The sequence below is a fragment of the Thalassophryne amazonica genome, chromosome 12 (assembly GCF_902500255.1).
Source record: "Thalassophryne amazonica chromosome 12, fThaAma1.1, whole genome shotgun sequence".
Taxonomy (NCBI): domain Eukaryota; kingdom Metazoa; phylum Chordata; class Actinopteri; order Batrachoidiformes; family Batrachoididae; genus Thalassophryne; species Thalassophryne amazonica.
Genome location: NC_047114.1, coordinates 38,445,121 through 38,462,945, shown reverse-complemented (window position 1 = coordinate 38,462,945; position 17,825 = coordinate 38,445,121). Strand labels below are relative to the sequence as shown.

At 44.7% G+C, this 17,825-nt stretch overlaps 1 protein-coding gene across 1 annotated transcript in view; it reads right to left on the bottom strand.

Moving 5' to 3' along the window:
• Positions 1–202: 202 nt before the first annotated feature.
• LOC117522428 (phosphoglucomutase-1-like) overlaps positions 203–17,825 on the bottom strand; it is a 55,055-nt gene continuing 37,432 nt past the window's right edge. The window contains exons 9-11 of the mRNA XM_034183832.1: positions 2,449–2,632; positions 2,192–2,320; positions 203–455 (exon numbers count right to left, since the gene is read on the bottom strand). Coding sequence (XP_034039723.1) covers positions 366–455; positions 2,192–2,320; positions 2,449–2,632 — 403 coding nt within the window. The 3' untranslated portion in view covers positions 203–365. The remainder of the gene's footprint in view (positions 456–2,191; positions 2,321–2,448; positions 2,633–17,825) is intronic.

The following is a 17,825-nucleotide window of genomic DNA, read 5'->3' as shown; positions in this document are numbered from 1 at the left end:
GCCTCATGTTGGACTGAATATTACACCATGCTATCGTTTTACCATTTTCAGTGCTGATGATGGTTTTGCCAATGGCTTGTATGAGATACCGTTACATCAGATAATAAAAGTGAAATGCAATAAGTGTCATAGAATGAAACCCTGCCTTGAACAGGATACAATCCAATAAGACTGACAAAAACACACAAATCACACACGAACCAAAATAAACAGTTGTTTAATGTAACACAATGACATTTAGCGGTTATATAATAAAGGAAAATACAAACTAGTGCAGGTTGTATGTGCTGACACATTCCAGCTTGCAGCTCATTTCATCAAAAAAAGTTAGCAGAAAATGAAAGTGTCATTTTACAATTAATGGATCACGTAATAAGTGATGGGCCACTTCGACCTGTTCTTTCATGGAGCTGGGAAATCTTTAGAGCGATGGTTGCCAGGGGTGCCAGCATGACCTGTACCAGATGATACACAATTAAACTCCTGGCTGTCTTACTGTACAGATGCATTTCCTCATTAATCTTTGGCTAAAGGCTATTATCACAAAGCAGTATCTGGAGAATAGGAAATTACAGCACTTTTAACCAGAGAGGGCAATAGCATGGAACAGAACTGCAACAGATTGCAACCTCCCAGCAATGTAGCAGTTATGTTCTGTGCTAGCTGGGGGTGGTTTTCTGCAGATGTGTTCAAATGGTTTTTATAATTATTACATTGTGTTAGTTTATTGTAAGAACGGCATTCAGAGCGTTCACCTCTGCCAATGTCCTATCTTCTGTTTCCATTTTTAGATTAGATTAGATGGAATTTTTTTTAATCCTTTGGGATTAAAAAAGGGAACCTCAGGGAAAGTGAGGTTCCAGCAGCATTGTATAGCAGCACACAATTTGCAAATATAAATATAAATACCAGACATACTGGTACTGGTTTACTGGCTACTACTGTTCCTCTCCTTCCTGTCCTCTGTCTTCCTGTTACTCCAACTCCCACTGAGTGAGGAGTTGTACAGTCTTATGGCCTGATGGATAAAGGAGTTTTTCAGTCTGTTGGTCCTGGACTTGGGAAGGAGCATTTTTCTTGGCATTTTTCTTTTTTGACTCATTTGCCTTATCCGTTGCAAGAAGGCAACATTCTGAGATCCCGAACACTCACATTTGCTTCTGATTGCTGTCCTGTTATTCTGATCTTTTTTTTCCTGAGCACTCATATATAATTACTGATCTTTGATCGTGACCTTTGGTCCTGGTCATTGATTCTGATCACTCATTGCTGATGTTTGATCTTAATCTTTGGTCTTGATTACTCATCTTTGATCACCGCTCTTTGACCTTGAAAATTGAGTAAGTTCTTGCCTATCAGGATAGGAATCCTCTGTAAAAATGTCATAACGATATAGGAAAAATTGTGGTTTACAGGCTGTTCACAAACAGAGAGAGAGAGAGAGAGAGAGAGAGAGAGAGAGAGAGAGAGCGAAAGTAGGGACGATATTTAAAGTGGAAGATAAACTGTTGCACCAGTGACCATATGTGCTAAGAACATTGGCACATGGCATGTTGGTATATTGTTACCAACATGCAGGGTGTCAACTCTTTGAATACCTGCTGATGAATGGTGCATCTGAATGTTGCAACTTTGTAATACCACAAATACACTGCACTTGACTGTTCCAGGTTTTTGGTGGTTGACAGTGTAAACAGTTTCTGGTGCCATGCAAAACACACACCCACTGTCTGTGCACTTGATCACACCTGATTTTTAGACCAACACTACCTCATGAGTGCAAGTAGACTCATTTTAGAAGAATTGGGTGCTGTGCATGAAAACAAATGCAGGGCATTGAGTGAAATATGCCATGACACTGACCCAGCAATAACACTTGCTTTGCATCTGGTGCAAAACAGATCAAAGACAAGATTCATCCCTTAATTTGGTCTAGATTAAATTTTGGTCTCTTCTTCCTTGGTGCAAGTGTAACCTTTCTACCAAATTTCATTGAAATCCTCTTGTGTTGTTTTGAGATCTTCTGTTGCTAAACAAATCAACAAACAAATGGCAACAAAAAATTTAACCCCCTTGGCAGAAGAAAAGGTCTGAAGGGCCATATGGTGTTTAAAGCACAAAAAAATACCTATTCCAAGACGTGACTATTTTATGAAATGAATCATCAAATGTTCATAATCACATACTCTACCTGTGTGTCTTCAAAGATTTGTTCCTTCTCGTAGCTGTCGATGTAGATTCGAACTGTGGCGCCCTCACTCTCTGTCCCACTGAGTCTGTAGATGATCCGAGAACCATTTGTGAAGACTATCCGCAGGCCCTGAAGTGAGAGCAGCTCAGTACAAAGTGAAAACTGGAATTTAATAGCCTCAAGAACAGAGTCAGCACCTGTACATCTAAAAATCTCCTGATTAATGGAAAACAACTCAGTATTTGTGTGTCATGCACCTGATTTCTGGAGATTGTGCTGTCTACTGGGTCGGTGTACTCAAAGTTATCTGCTTTTTCCACGTGGTACATTTTGTCTTCCACAGCAAATCTCTGCTTCACGAAGGACTTGTCTGCTATTGTGATCTCCAAGTCCTCCATCATCTCACAGGCGGCATCTATGTCGACATTCTCATAGTCGTATCTGGACAAAATAATAACAACTATCAAAAACACAATAAACTGTAATTCAAATATTCTTTGAAATGTTATTATTCTGGTCTGAGTGTGGAAGGTGCTTTACATGTCAGTTTCGATGACGATTTTCTATGTAAAGTTATAGGGCCTGATTTACTAATATCCCCATCACACGAGAGCACGAACTGCACTTGAACGCCTCATACAGCATTCCTACAGCAGTCAGCACATTTGTGTGCCACTTGTACTGGAAAACATATGAACGGCGGACGAGTTGCAGTCAACTGCATTCTTACTGCCGAACGAATGGACATTTGAATATCATTCGTGCAATTTGACCTGCATTCCAATTCCTTGGAGAGCATCCGTGTGGCACTTAGGGAAATACGCCAAACTGTCACAGCCAGCATGAATGTGGGGAAAGGCACACTACTGTCGTGTTGCATTCAAATTGGGGAATAATATTCGTACGGCGGTCATACTGCTGAGTGACTGCTAGCTCAAATGACATTTCAAACTGGCATCCAAAATGGCAACCCACCATCATTCGGAGCAGTATGATCACATCGACACGTCCGATTGTGCCCCCGCTGAGCCCCCCCCTGCGCATCCTGTTTGCGGTGTGCAAAGGAAATATTGTAATGAGCAACATCTGTGGCACACAATCATCATGTCCGCTAGATGTGAATATTGTGCAATCACATCAAATACACTGTGTCACAGCGAGTCAGAGCATCTCCGTGATGTGTTGACACACACTGCGGCCATGATAACATGATAATGCAGGTACATCCTCTGACACATGAGGTGGACTGACAATGGATGTGATTACATGCTCATTCTGGACGTTACGCTGCGATCACAGGTGCTGCTTCAGTGCGTCTTCGTGATGCATTGATGCGCACTGCGGCCATGTGGACGGGGTCTAACAGCCATAATAACATGATAATGCAGGTACATCCTCTGACACATAAGGTGGACTGACAATGGATCTGTAATATCATGCTCATTCCGGACATTACCCCATGATCACAGGCACTGCACGTCAGCCCGGTCAGGTGAGCTGCGCAGCATATCAGTGCATCTCAGAGCCGGGGTGTCACCGTGATGATGAGCATCACGTGCAGTGTTTGACTCTGACCTAAAACAAGTTTAAATGACAAAAAATAAAAGATAACAGGTTGAATCTGCACTGCAGCTGAGTTAGAGGAGACTGTGGTGGCTGAAAAGGGGGACATCTGTGCTCTGGACTCCAAACGCGCACACGCTAATGCAAACACATATACTCCGGCCACCTCCCACTGGAGAGGAGTGCATGATCGGTGTTAACACACACTTAAGTGGAGAACTTCAGTACTGACAAAACTGGCCACCATGGCTGTTTCATTTTATTTACTTTATTAGAAATTTTCACAGAGGAGTGATACGTAAAAGCAGCTCTGCATTTTGGATTTGAAGTTGCTTTGCAGTGGTTGGTGGTGGTGATGCTTGAAAAGTTGTTTTTTCCTTAAATCTGTCACAACTATGTAACTATAAATGACTGTTCTGTAGCCTTTTCCTGTTGGCCAGTCGGATATTTGTGCCAAATGTCACCAGCAGTTTTACCAACTCCAGGTTCCCACCAATGATGGACTGGTGGAGCGCCATCTGTCCATCTGGGCTGAAGGAGTTGATGTTGAATTTGCAGTTTGCCATGTTCTGCAGCAACGAGTGAACCTCCTTGGTGTTGCCTTTTTTTCACCACTTCTTGGAAAACCTGTTGCGGCGTGGAACATGTCTACACGTCCACCTGGCTCATGATTATAGCTCAGCTGGAAGGTGTTGGACAAAGTAATCCTGCCTACGCCCTAAAGCTGATAATAATCACTTTCCCCTGTCAAGTGTCTGTGCTCAATGGCACAGGTGGGTTAAGAGCAGTGTTTAATATCTTTAATATGATGTGAACGCGCCACCCAGCATTGTGACATGACAAGCCTTCAAAAGAGCGGACGTCAGCAGTGATCCTGCCCCTCCCCCTCTTGCTTCCTGCCCAGACCGTGGGTGCCGAAGCTTTTGTACAACAATCATTTCCACATAAATTCAGCATTATCTCATAATAAAAGGCGGCAGAAGCGATCAGAGTGCTGTGGCCAAACGAGCTGCTAGCTGATGCGTTCACTGCGCATTGGACATTTCAAAGCACTTTGTTTTTCTATCTTGTAAATATGTAGAATAAAACCACACGCATTGCATATGTATGTATGTATGAATGTGTAGGTATACATAGGTATGTGTATATATGTATATATGTATGTATCTATGTATGTAGATGAAGATATGGTGTTCACTAGATATGTTTATGATGATGGGACTTGAGTTTGTGTTGTGTTAAATGTGTTTATAGTATGGCCCAAGCAGAGGGTCACCCCTTAGAGTCTGGTCTGCTTGAGGTTTCTTCCTCAATACATCAGAGGGAGTTTTTCCTTACCACTATCGCCTGTGTGCTTGCTCTGGGGGTTGGTAATGAGTATATATGTATATATGTAGTTGAATAGTAAGGAAGGAGAAAAGGACTTGTACCGATTGGCCAGACAAAGAGACAGAGCTGGAAAGGATGTGCAGCAGGTTAGGGTGGTAAAAGATGCACATGGTAATGTGCTGACAAGTGAGGAGTGTGTGCTGAGAAGGTGGAGGGAATATTTTGAAGAGTTGATGAATAAAGAAAATGAGTGAGAGAAAAGGCTGGATGATGTGGTGAGAGTAAATCAGGAAGTAAAAGAGATTAGCAAGGAAGAAGTGAGGGCTGCTATGAAGAGGATGAAGAGTGGAAAGGCAGTTGGTCCAGATGACATTCCAATGGAGGCATGGAAATGTCTAGGAGAGATGGCAGTAGAGTTTCTAACCAGATTGTTTAATAAAATCTTGGAAAGTGAGAGGATGCCTGAGGAGTGGAGACGAAGTGTGCTGGTTCCTATTTTCAAGAACAAGGGTGATGTGCAGAGCTGCAGTAACTACAGAGGCATAAAGCTGATCAGCCACAGCATGAAGTTATGGGAAAGAGTAGTAGAAGCTAGGCTTAGAAAACAGGTGAAGATCTGTGAGCAGCAATATGGTTTCATGCCGAGAAAGAGCACTACAGATGCAGTGTTTGCTCTGAGAATACTGTTGGAAAAGTACAGAGAAGGACAGAAAGAGTTACATTGTGTGTTTGTGGACTTAGAAAAAGCTTATGATAGGGTGCCAAGAGAAGAGGTGTGGCATTGTATGAGGAAGTCTGGAGTGGCAGAGAAGTATGTTAGGGTAGTGCAGGACATGTACAAGAATAGTGTGACAGCGGTGAGATGCGCAGTCGGAATGACAGACTCATTCAAGGTGGAGGTGGGATTACACCAAGGATCAGCTCTGAGTCCTTTCTTGTTTGCAGTGGTGATGGACAGGTTGACAGATGAGATCAGACAGGAGTCCCCATGGACTATGATGTTTGCAGATGACATTGTGATCTGTAGTGAGAGTAGAGAGCAAGTTGAGTCTAGTCTGGAGAAGTGGAGATATGCTTTGGAGAGAAGGGGAATGAAAGTCAGTAGAAGCAACGCTGAGTACATGTGTGTGAATGAGAGGGAGCCCAGTGGAATAGTGCAGTTACAAGGAGTAGAAGTGGTGAAAGTAGATGAGTTTAAATATTTGGGGTCAACTGTTCAAAGTAATGGAGAGTGTGGTAGAGAGGTGAAGAAGAGAGTGCAGGCAGGGTGGAGTGGGTGGAGAAAGGTGGCAGGAGTGATTTGTGACCGAAGAATATCAGCAAGAGTGAAGGGGAAAGTTTACAAAACAGTAGTGAGACCAGCTATGTTGTATGGTTTAGAGACAGTGGCACTAACAAAAAGACAGGAGGCAGAGCTGGAGGTGGCAGAGCTGAAGATGTTGAGATTCTCTTTGGGAGTGACAAGAATGGACAAGATTAGGAATGAACATATCAGAGGGACAGCTCAGGTGGGACGGTTTGGAGACAAAGTCAGAGAGGCGAGATTGAGATGGTTTGGACATGTGCAGAGGAGGGACCCAGGGTATATAGGGAGAAGGATGCTGAGGATGGAGCCACCAGGCAGGAGGAGAAGAGGGAGACCAAAGAGGAGGTTCATGGATGTGCTGAGAGAGGACATGCAGGTGGTTGGTGTGACGGAGGAAGATACAGAGGACAGGGTGAGATGGAAACCATTGATCTGCTGTGGCGACCCCTAACGGGAACAGCCGAAAGACAAAGAAGAAGAAGAAGAAGTATGTATATACGGGGTGGGCGTTTATAAGCTTTGCTTCTGCTCACCCCCTTTTGGTCACACATGTCACTGTGGAATTGTCTTGTGTATCAGTTTTTTGTTATTGTTGAGTCTGTGTGCCAAATAAATTCATTCATTCATTCATTCATTCAAGCGTCACGGAATTTCGCCTTGTTTCTGCTTAAAACAGCCTTGTTTCTGCTTAAAACTGACTTTAGAATGATTTAAGAGGTTTTACCTTTATCATCTGATGGTTAATAAATCCATTAATCCATTTGATTGCTTTGGGTGAAGAGAGTCAGATGTGCTGCTGTGGTCCAAAATGACGCATGCGCAGATGCAAAAGGCGGACCGATTTTTAGGTCTGCTACACCGGCTTTGTGGGATTTCGTGCTGTGTTGTTTTTATTCATTGTCTTTTTTATTTTATTCTGTTATTATTTTTTGTTGGGCAAGGTTTATGTCCACATTTGACTTGCACTCTGGGTAGTTGACCTGGATTCGGGTGCTGCTACACTCCAAATTGCACAAATCATTCGAGCTGGCTTTGTACCACATTCTGGGTATTCGTACACAGCTGTACAAATGTCTGTCCCATACGAATACAGCTTGAATTCTTTTTCCAATTTGTGAGATTTGTACAACATTCGTGCTCTAGTGTGACAGGCCTAAAGGTTTGCATATTTATAAACGTACGCAAACACCATTGCATTTGTAAGTACACCTGCATGCAGAGTTACTAACACTGCACAAAGAGTACTGCATCTGTCAAATGCAAAAAAATAGTGCATATTGTCAGTTTAGCATGTTTGCCTTCATGAATATGTAATTTGGGGTTTGTTCACCAAAGTGCACAAAATTGCGGTTGGAAACATGCAAATAGGTGAGGTTTGCATGTGCAATTCAATTTATCATGGTCGAGAGGTAATTTAGTGGGTGCTGATGGTGTCTGGATTTTGTGAATTTGAAACATTGGTGTTAAAGGTGTACAGCCTTTGGGTTGTAAAGATTTAAGTCATAAAAAGAATTTTCTTTGGCACCACTATAATTTTATTCACCTTTAAATAGTGGAATCATTATATGACACTGCCAATATTATCAAAATTGGAGAGAAAACTTTTCAAATGAACAGACAGCCTTGAACTACGTTCTGGATTGGCCCATACAGTCTATGATAGCGACCACAGCAATGTCATACATCATATGGGAGCTTCCCCCGACTTGTGTGAGGGATGCTGGGAAGCACATGCCAACAGCCAGTCAGAGTAGAGATGCACAGTGACTTCAGCTAGTGTCTTGTCTGAACAAAATAAACCAAGCTGGTGGAAAATGCACCAAAACAGCTTAATTCTGTATAACTCTGTTTCTCATACACAGTACTGTGCAAATGTTTTAGGCATCCCAGAGTTATAATAAAAGTAGCATTTGATGCTTCCCCCACCACACACTTTTTTTGTTGGCATGTAAACACAAATCCGGTTCCAACAAAAGTGAATATGTGAGCTATATTTTTTTATTCCATCTATATTATAATAGTGTGCGTGTGTGTATGGCTTCAATCATGCAAAAACTGGGGAGATCTGGCATTTGTCCTTTGGTATGCTTATGTATTTTGGGTCAAGGATGAACGCTGTGAAAATGAAAAGTTGATAGGACAAATATTTTTGGAGAAATTAGCAATTTTAGCAAACCAATAAACAATGGATGCTGTACTGCAATGCACCATGTGATTTTTAAGGGGGTAGGTTTCAAGGTTTTAATGTTGTGATTATGGTTTATGTTAGTTTAACAGTGTTATTAGTGTTATTGATTTATTATGTTTTGTAGCTTAATGGTGCTATTACCATGAGTGACTTTAGTTTCATGTTGGAACCATTGGTAAAATGTTTAGAATAGAATAGAAACTTTATTGTCATTGCACATATATACATACATACATAGTAAGTAAGTAAGTAAGGTTTATTTATATAGCACCTTTCAAGATAGAAATCACAAAGTGCTTCACATAAGAACAAAGAAATTAAAAGCAACAGAAACACAAACATAAAACTAGGTAAAAGCCAGCCTATACAAAAGGGTCTTTAGCTTCACTTTAAATGTTTCAACAGAGTCCACGGAGCGTAGGTCCAAAGGCAGTGCATTCCACATTTTAGGTACCACCACCTCGAAAGCACAGTCTCCCCTGGTCTTCAGTCTTGTCCTAGGCACAACCAATAGGCCCAGGTCCGAAGACCTCAGAGACCTGCTTGTCACATATGGATGTAATAGCTCGGTGATATAAGATGGCATTTGACCATGCAGAACTCTAAAAGTCAGTACTAAAATTTTAAATTGGAGTCTGAAATGGATGGGGAGCCAGTGCAAGGAAGAGAGGATTGGGGTTAAATGTGACCTCTTTGATGACCTCGTCAGCAGCCTTGCAGCTACATTCGGAACTGTTTGTAAGCGGTCCAAAGAGGACTTGCTAAGGCTAAAAAATAGTGAGTTACAGTAATCCAGACGTGACGACACAAATGCATGAATGATCATCTCCAACTCCGCCCGAGACACAATGCCGAGCAGACGGGCAATATTATGCAAATGGAAAAAACAAGACTGTGCCAGGCGGGTAACATACGCGTCAAAATTGAGGGAGTGATCGAACGTAACACCCAAGTTCCTCACTGCTGAGCGAACAAAAGGGGCCAGAGAACCAAGATTCCCAACCACAGTGGGAACAAACTTGTCAGGGGCACAAACAAGGACCTCAGTTTTTGCTATATTTAAAGACAAATAGTTGGCCGCCATCCAGCCACCAATAACCTCCACACACATATATACAACAAAACTTGTCCTCTGCATTTAACCCATCCTAATTACATTTAGACACAAGCTAACCACTAGGAGCAGTGGGCAGCCACAGTTCGGTGCCCGGGAACCAGCTCCAGATAGACTCGGCCTTGGTCAGGGCCAGAGAAAGGAGCAGACCCTAAATAAGCATGTTTTTGACTGTGGGAGGAAACCGGAGTGCCCGGAGGAAACCCATGCAGACACAGGGAGAAAATGCAAGCTCCACACAGAAAGGAATCGATCCCACAACCTTCTCGCTGTGAGGCATTTATTAGGTCTGCATCATTTTTAATGCTTTTATGATGCATTAAATGTGCCTAAAACATTTGAACAGTGCTGTATTTTGTAAATGTTAGTGAGAAATAAACATTTCTAAATCTAAAAGCACTGTTTTTGTAACCAGATAACACCACTGAAGTGATTTATATAAGACATCTTAATGATGTTATTGTGCACACCCCGTGTACACACATCATGCAGACTCAGAGGTCATTTCCAGTAATTTCAAAACCTCATGCATGTGCACACACACATCCTCCTGCGGACAGCATTAAAAGGAAAATAAAATATTCACTATGGAATTCTCTCAGGGAAATATGTTCTCTTCATTAAAATGAGCTGTAATTTTGCATCATGTTGCAAAAATAAACCTATACAATGCTTGGATTTCAGTGGAAACTAAATTTTGTCAGTTTTGCTACATTTGAAAGTCTGTACAGCTTTAACTGATTATGCTTGACAGACTGCTGTTCCAGAAAGGTGTTGCAGCAGAGAATTTAAGAGAGAGAGAGAGAGAGAGAGAGAGAGAGAGAGAGAGAGAGAGAGCGAGAGAGCGAGAGAGAGAGAGAGAGAGAGAGAGAGAGGAGAGAGAGAGAGAGAGAGTGAAGTAATTTGTTGGAAAGGCAAACATATTTAACTTTGTTCCATGCTTGTTTGTTTAAGAATAAATGTCTCCATGTGTAACAAGTACATGCTCATATCAGTGTCTGTATGGGACATCACAGCTGTGCGCAAAGGACACACATGGCTTGAACACACTAATACGCTGGCTATTACAATAAACATATAAATGATGTGTCCTGTTTTGGACATTTGGTGCTTGTTTTTTTTAAACTCTGATCTCTCCCATTATCAAAAAACAAAAAAAAGGGGTCACAGCAAGAAATGACTTCAAAGAAGGTCACCTCTGAATTTGAGGAAATTCTCACTTACAATGAGAAACAATTAGTTTACACACACACACACACACACACACACACACACACACACCACACACACACCACACACACACACACACACACACACACACACACACACACACACACACACACACACACACACACACACACATATATATATATACAGTGAGGAAAATAAGTATTTGAACACCCTGCGATTTTGCAAGTTCTCCCACTTAGAAATCATAGAGGGGTCTGAAATTTTCATCTTGTGTGCATGTCCACTGTGAGAGACATAATCTAAAAAAAAAAAAAAATTCCAGAAATCACAATGTATGATTTTTTTAATAATTTAATTGTATGTTACTGCTGCAAATAAGTATCTGAACACCTGTGAAAATCAGTGTTATTATTTGGTACAGTAGCCTTTGTTTGCAATTACAGTGGTCAAACATTTCCTGTAGTTTTTCACCAGGTTTGCACACACTGCAACAGGGATTCTGGTCCACTCCTCCATACAGATCTTCTCCAAATCTTTCAGGTTTGGCGTTTCAGCTCCCTCCAAAGATTTTCTATTGAGTTCAGGTCTGGAGACTGGCAAGGCCACTCCAGGACCTTGAAATGCTTATTACGGAGCCCCTCCTTAGTTGCCCTGGCTGTGTGTTTGGGGTCATTGTCATGCTGGAAGACCCAGCCATGACCCATCTTCAATGCTCTTACTGAGGGAAGGAGGTTGTTTGCCAAAATCTCGCAATACATGACCCCATCCATCCCCCCTTCAATACGGTGCAGTTGTCCTGTCCCCTTTGCAGAAGAGCACCCCCAGAGTATGATGTTTCCACCCCCATGCTTCACGGTTGGGATGGTTTTCTTGGGTTTGTTCTCATCCTCTAAACATGGTAAGTGGAGCTGATTCCAAAAAGCTCTATTCTGGTCTCATCTGACCACATGACCTTCTCCCATGCCTCCTCTTTATCATCCAGATGATCACTGGTGAACTTCGAACGTGCCTGGACATGTGCTGGCTTGAGCAGGGGGACCTTGCTGCCCTGCAGGATTTTAAACCATGACAGCATCATGTGTTACTAATGTAATCTTTGTGACTGTGGTCCCAGCTCTCTTCAGGTCATTGACCAGGTCCTCCTGTGTAGTTCTGAGCTTTCTCAGAATCATCCTTACCCCACAAAGTGAGATCTTGCATGGCGCTCCAGACCGAGGGAGATTGACAGTCATCTTATGTTTCTTCCACTTTCTAATAAATAATGATAGCAGTTGTTGTCTTCTACCAAGCTGCCTGTTGTCCTGTAGTCCATCCCAGCCTTGTGCAGGTCTACAGTTTTGTCCCTGGTGTCCTTAGACAGCTCTTTGGCCTTGGCTATGGTGGACAGGTTGGAGTGTGATTGATTGAGTGTGTGAACAGGTGTCTTTTATACAGGTAACAAGTTCAGACAGGTGCAATTAATACAGGTAGAGAGTGCAGAATAACAGGGCTTCTTAAAGAAAAATTAACAGGTCTGTGTGAGTCAGAATTCTTACTGGTTGGTAGGTGTTCAAATACTTATTTGCAGCAGTAACATACAAATAAATTATTAAAAATCATACATTGTGATTTCCGGATTTTTTTTTAAATTATGTCTCTCACAGTGGACATGCACCTAAGATGATAATTTCGGACCCCTCTATGATTTCTACGTGGGAGAACTTGCAAAATTGCAGGGTGTTCAAATGCTTATTTTCTTCACTGTATATACTTAAAAGGGACAGAAAACCATAAATACAGATACAAAATAAGAACAATAGTAACTACATCAATTCCACAACCAGTATACCACAGTGATTAAATATCTGACTACTGGGATAGACTCCAGCTCCCCCATGACCCTTAATTGGAATAAGCGGGTATAGAAAATGAACGAAATAATAAAAACAATAACAATAATAATATAAAGCGGTAATACCATATATCCCCCACCAGATGTCAGTCATGTCCTACAGTGCATCTAGAATGTATTCACAGCGCTTCACTTTTTCCACATTTTATGTTACAGCATTATTCCAAAATGTAGTAAATTAATTTTTTCCCCTCAAAATTATACTCACAACACCTCATATTGATAACATGAAAACTTTTTTTTTATATTTGCAAATTTATTAAAAAACAAGAAACTAAGAAATCACATGTATTCACACCCTTTGCTCAATACTTTGTTGATGCACCTTTGGCAGCAATTACATCCTCAAGTCTTTTTGAATGTGATGACACAAGGTCGGTGCACCTATCTTTGGGCAGTTTTGCCCATTTCTCTTTGCAGCACCTCTCCAGCTCCATCAGGTCAGATGAGGAGCATTGGTGCACAGCCATTTTCAGATCTCTCCAGAGATAATCAGATTCAGGTCTGGGCTCTGGCTGGGCCACTCAAGGACATTCACAGAATTGTCCTGAAGCTACTCCTTTGATATCTTGGCTGTATGCTTAGGGTCATTGTCCTGCTGAAAGATGAACCGTGCCCCCAGTCTGAGGTCAAGAGCACTCTGGAGGAGGTTTTCATCCAGGATGTGACTGAACATTGCTGCATTCATCTTTCCCTCAGTCCTGACTAGAGTCCCAGTTCCTGCCACTAAAAAACATCCCCACAGCATGATGCTGCCACCACCATGCTTCAGTGTAGGGATGGTGCCTGGTATCCTCCAAACATGACGCCTGGCATTCACACCAAAGAGTTCAATCTTTGTCTCATCAATCAATCAATCAATTTTTTTATATAGCGCCAAATCACAACAAACAGTTGCCCCAAGGCGCTTTATATTGTAAGGCAAGGCCATACAATAATTATGTAAAACCCCAACGGTCAAAACGACCCCCTGTGAGCAAGCACTTGGCTACAGTGGGAAGGAAAAACTCCCTTTTAACAGGAAGAAACCTCCAGCAGAACCAGGCTCAGGGAGGGGCAGTCTTCTGCTGAGACTGGTTGGGGCTGAGGGAGAGAACCAGGAAAAAGACATGCTGTGGAGGAGAGCAGAGATCGATCACTAATGATTAAATGCAGAGTGGTGCATACAGAGCAAAAAGAGAAAGAAACAGTGCATCATGGGAACCCCCCAGCAGTCTACATCTATAGCAGCATAACTAAGGGATGGTTCAGGGTCACCTGATCCAGCCCTAACTATAAGCTTTAGCAAAAAGGAAAGTTTTAAGCCTAATCTTAAAAGTAGAGAGGGTGTCTGTCTCCCTGATCTGAATTGGGAGCTGGTTCCACAGGAGAGGAGCCTGAAAGCTGAAGGCTCTGCCTCCCATTCTACTCTTACAAACCCTAGGAACTACAAGTAAGCCTGCAGTCTGAGAGCGAAGCGCTCTATTGGGGTGATATGGTACTACGAGGTCCCTAAGATAAGATGGGACCTGATTATTCAAAACCTTATAAGTAAGAAGAAGAATTTTAAATTCTATTCTAAAATTAACAGGAAGCCAATGAAGAGAGGCCAATATGGGTGAGATATGCTCTCTCCTTCTAGTCCCCGTCAGTACTCTAGCTGCAGCATTTTGAATTAACTGAAGGCTTTTTAGGGAACTTTTAGGACAACCTGATAATAATGAATTACAATAGTCCAGCCTAGAGGAAATAAATGCATGAATTAGTTTTTTCAGCATCACTCTGAGACAGGACCTTTCTGATTTTAGAGATATTGCATAAATGCAAAAAAGCAGTCCTACATATTTGTTTAATATGCGCTTTGTGTTGTGTGGGCCGCTGAAGAGGAGGTACTGCTGGCCCACCACCACTAGAGGGCGCCCTGCCTGGAGTGCGGGCTCCAGGCACCGGAGGGCGCTGCCGCCTTACGGGAGCAGCCAGGATGACAGCTGTCATCTATCACTGGAGACAGCTGATCCCAATCACTGAGGAGGTATATCAGCAGGACGGCATCTCCACCTCATTTGCCGAGATATCGCTCTACCAAGGAGGTAACGAACTCAGCCAGCCCTTCATCATTTGTGAAAGGAACGTATTTGATAAGTATCCTAGTTACTAGACAGTGTTGTTTTCTGATTAGAGGTGGAGGTGGTGTTTTCCACCCCACGTGTTGTTGGGTGCAGCCGCACCCACGTCTGACTGTGTCTGTTCCTCGCCAGCAGTACCGGATCCGACGAGCGGAGGCAGAGACCACCTGGGAGTTCGAGACTTGGCGGTTCCAGTATTCCCGGGGTTCGGTGGCAGAGGAAATCGGGTGGTTCCGGTTCGTCTTGGACAGACGTCTCCTATCGTTGAGCCTGCCCACACGACACCGTTGGGAATTTAACTTGAGACCGAAATTGTGATTTGTTGTATTTGTTGTGCGTGTTCACAACAGCAAAGCCTTGTTATTTGACTTTCTTCATTGTCCGTTCATTTGCGCCCCCTGTTGTGGGTCCGTGTACTGACACTTTCCCAACAGGATATCTCGGCCAACGTCATGGATCCCGAGGGGCGTCAACCGGCTGTTGAACGGCCAATGGAAGAACAGGACGCGCAGGCGTCCGCAGGAGGGGTAATCGGTGAGTTGCAGCGGATCCTCACCGCTTTCACGACTCGGTTAGATTTGATGACCGAGCAGAACGTCCTCCTGAACCGCAGGGTGGAGGCTCTCGCCGCGCAGGTGGAAGCGCGCCCTCCGGGCGCCGCTGCGGCTCTCCCTCCCGTAGACCCTGTGCGTAACATAGACGTTCCACTGGTTGTTCAACGACCTCTCCCACCTTCCCCGGAAGCATACATAAGCCCCCCAGAGCCGTACGGAGGCTGTGTGGAGACGTGCGCGGATTTTCTGATGCAGTGCTCGCTCGTCTTCGCACAGCGTCCCGTCATGTACGCGACCGATGCTAGTAAAGTAGCTTATGTAATAAACCTGCTTCGCGGTGAGGCACGCGCTTGGGCTACAGCGCTCTGGGAGCAGAATTCACGGCTCCTTCTGACATACGATGGGTTTGTAAGGGAGCTCAGAACCGTGTTCGATCACCCTAATGGGGGCGAGACCGCTTCAACCGTGCTACTGTCAATGAGACAGGGGCGTCGGAGCGCAGCTGCCTATGCAGTCGACTTCCGCATTGCGGCTGCGAGGTCCGGCTGGAATAGCACTGCCCTCAGCGCCGCCTTTGTAAACGGACTGTCTTTGGTTCTCAAGGAGCACCTGGTGGCTAAGGACGAACCGCGGGATTTAGATGGGCTCATCGATCTCGTCATACAGTTAGACAACCGGTTAGAAGAACGTCGGCGGGAACGAGACGAAGGGCGTGGCCGGGCACGCGCCGTGTCTCTCCCTTCCGGTTCCGACCGCGCTCCGCCTTCCCCACGCTCCACGGCCCCTGCGCTCCGTGGGGCCACAGCTCCCCCTGCTGACAAAGCTATGGACACGAGTAGGGCAACATTTAGGGCACCAGATGCACAGAGGAGACGGGCCCACGGAGCTTGTTTTGTTTGTGGTGCAATAGAGCACCATATGAGAGACTGCCCCGAGCGGTTAAACTCCAACGCCCGCCCCTAGAAACTGGGCTAGGGGTGGGCCGAGACATTCACGTGGGACACACCCACATTGCCACACGACTCCCAGTTACAATCCTTTATGAGGATGTAACCCTGAAGGCCCCAGCACTGGTGGACACGGGCTCTGAGGGGAATCTGCTGGACAGCAGATGGGCCAGGGAGATAGGGCTCCCTCTGGTGGCGCTTACCTCGCCTGTGCAGGTTCGGGCACTAGATGGCTCCCTACTCCCTCTGATCACGCATAAGACACCACCTGTAACTCTGGTGGTGTCGGGAAATCACCGAGAGGTGATCGAGTTTTTTGTGACTCAGGCCACCTCCCGTGTGGTTTTAGGATTTCCCTGGATGTTGAAGCACAATCCCCGGATTGATTGGCCGTCCGGGGTAGTGGTTCAGTGGAGCGAGACCTGCCATCGGGTGTGTTTAGGTTCCTCGGTTCCTCCCGGCTCCCAAGCTAAGGAGGAGGTCAGAGTCCCGCCCAATCTGGGGACGGTGCCGGTGGAGTACCACGACCTTGTCGACGTGTTCAGCAAGGATCTGGCGCTCACACTCCCCCCCCACCGTCCGTATGATTGTGCCATTGATTTGGTTCCGGGCAGTGAGTTTCCGTCCAGTAGGCTGTACAACCTCTCCCGGCCTGAGTGCGAATCAATGGAGACCTACATCCGGGACTCATTAGCTGCCGGGTTGATCCGGAATTCCACCTCCCCGATGGGCGCAGGTTTCTTTTTTGTGGGCAAAAAAGACGGCGGACTCCGTCCATGCATTGATTATAGGGGGCTGAACGAGATCACGGTTCGCAACCGATACCCGTTGCCCCTGTTGGATTCGGTGTTCACACCCCTGCATGGAGCCCAAATTTCACCAAGCTCGATCTTAGAAATGCGTATCATCTGGTTCGGATCCGGAAGGGAGACGAGTGGAAAACGGCATTCAACACCCCCTTAGGTCACTTTGAGTACCTGGTCATGCCGTTCGGCCTCACAAACGCCCCCGCAACGTTCCAAGCATTAATTAATGATGTCTTGCGGGATTTCCTGCACCGGTTCGTCTTCGTATATCTAGACGATATACTCATCTTTTCTCCGGATCCTGAGACTCATGTCCGGCATGTACGTCAGGTCCTGCAGCGGTTGTTGGAGAACCGGCTGTTTGTGAAGGGCGAGAAGTGTGAGTTCCACCGCACCTCTTTGTCCTTCCTGGGGTTCATCATCTCCTCCAACTCCGTCGCTCCTGATCCGGCCAAGGTTGCGGCGGTGAGAGACTGGCCCCAACCCACAAGCCGTAGGAAGTTGCAACAGTTCCTAGGCTTTGCTAATTTCTACAGGAGGTTCATTAAGGGCTACAGTCAGGTAGCTAGCCCCCTGACAGCCCTGACCTCACCAAAAGTCCCCTTCACCTGGTCGGATCGGTGCGATGCCGCATTCAAGG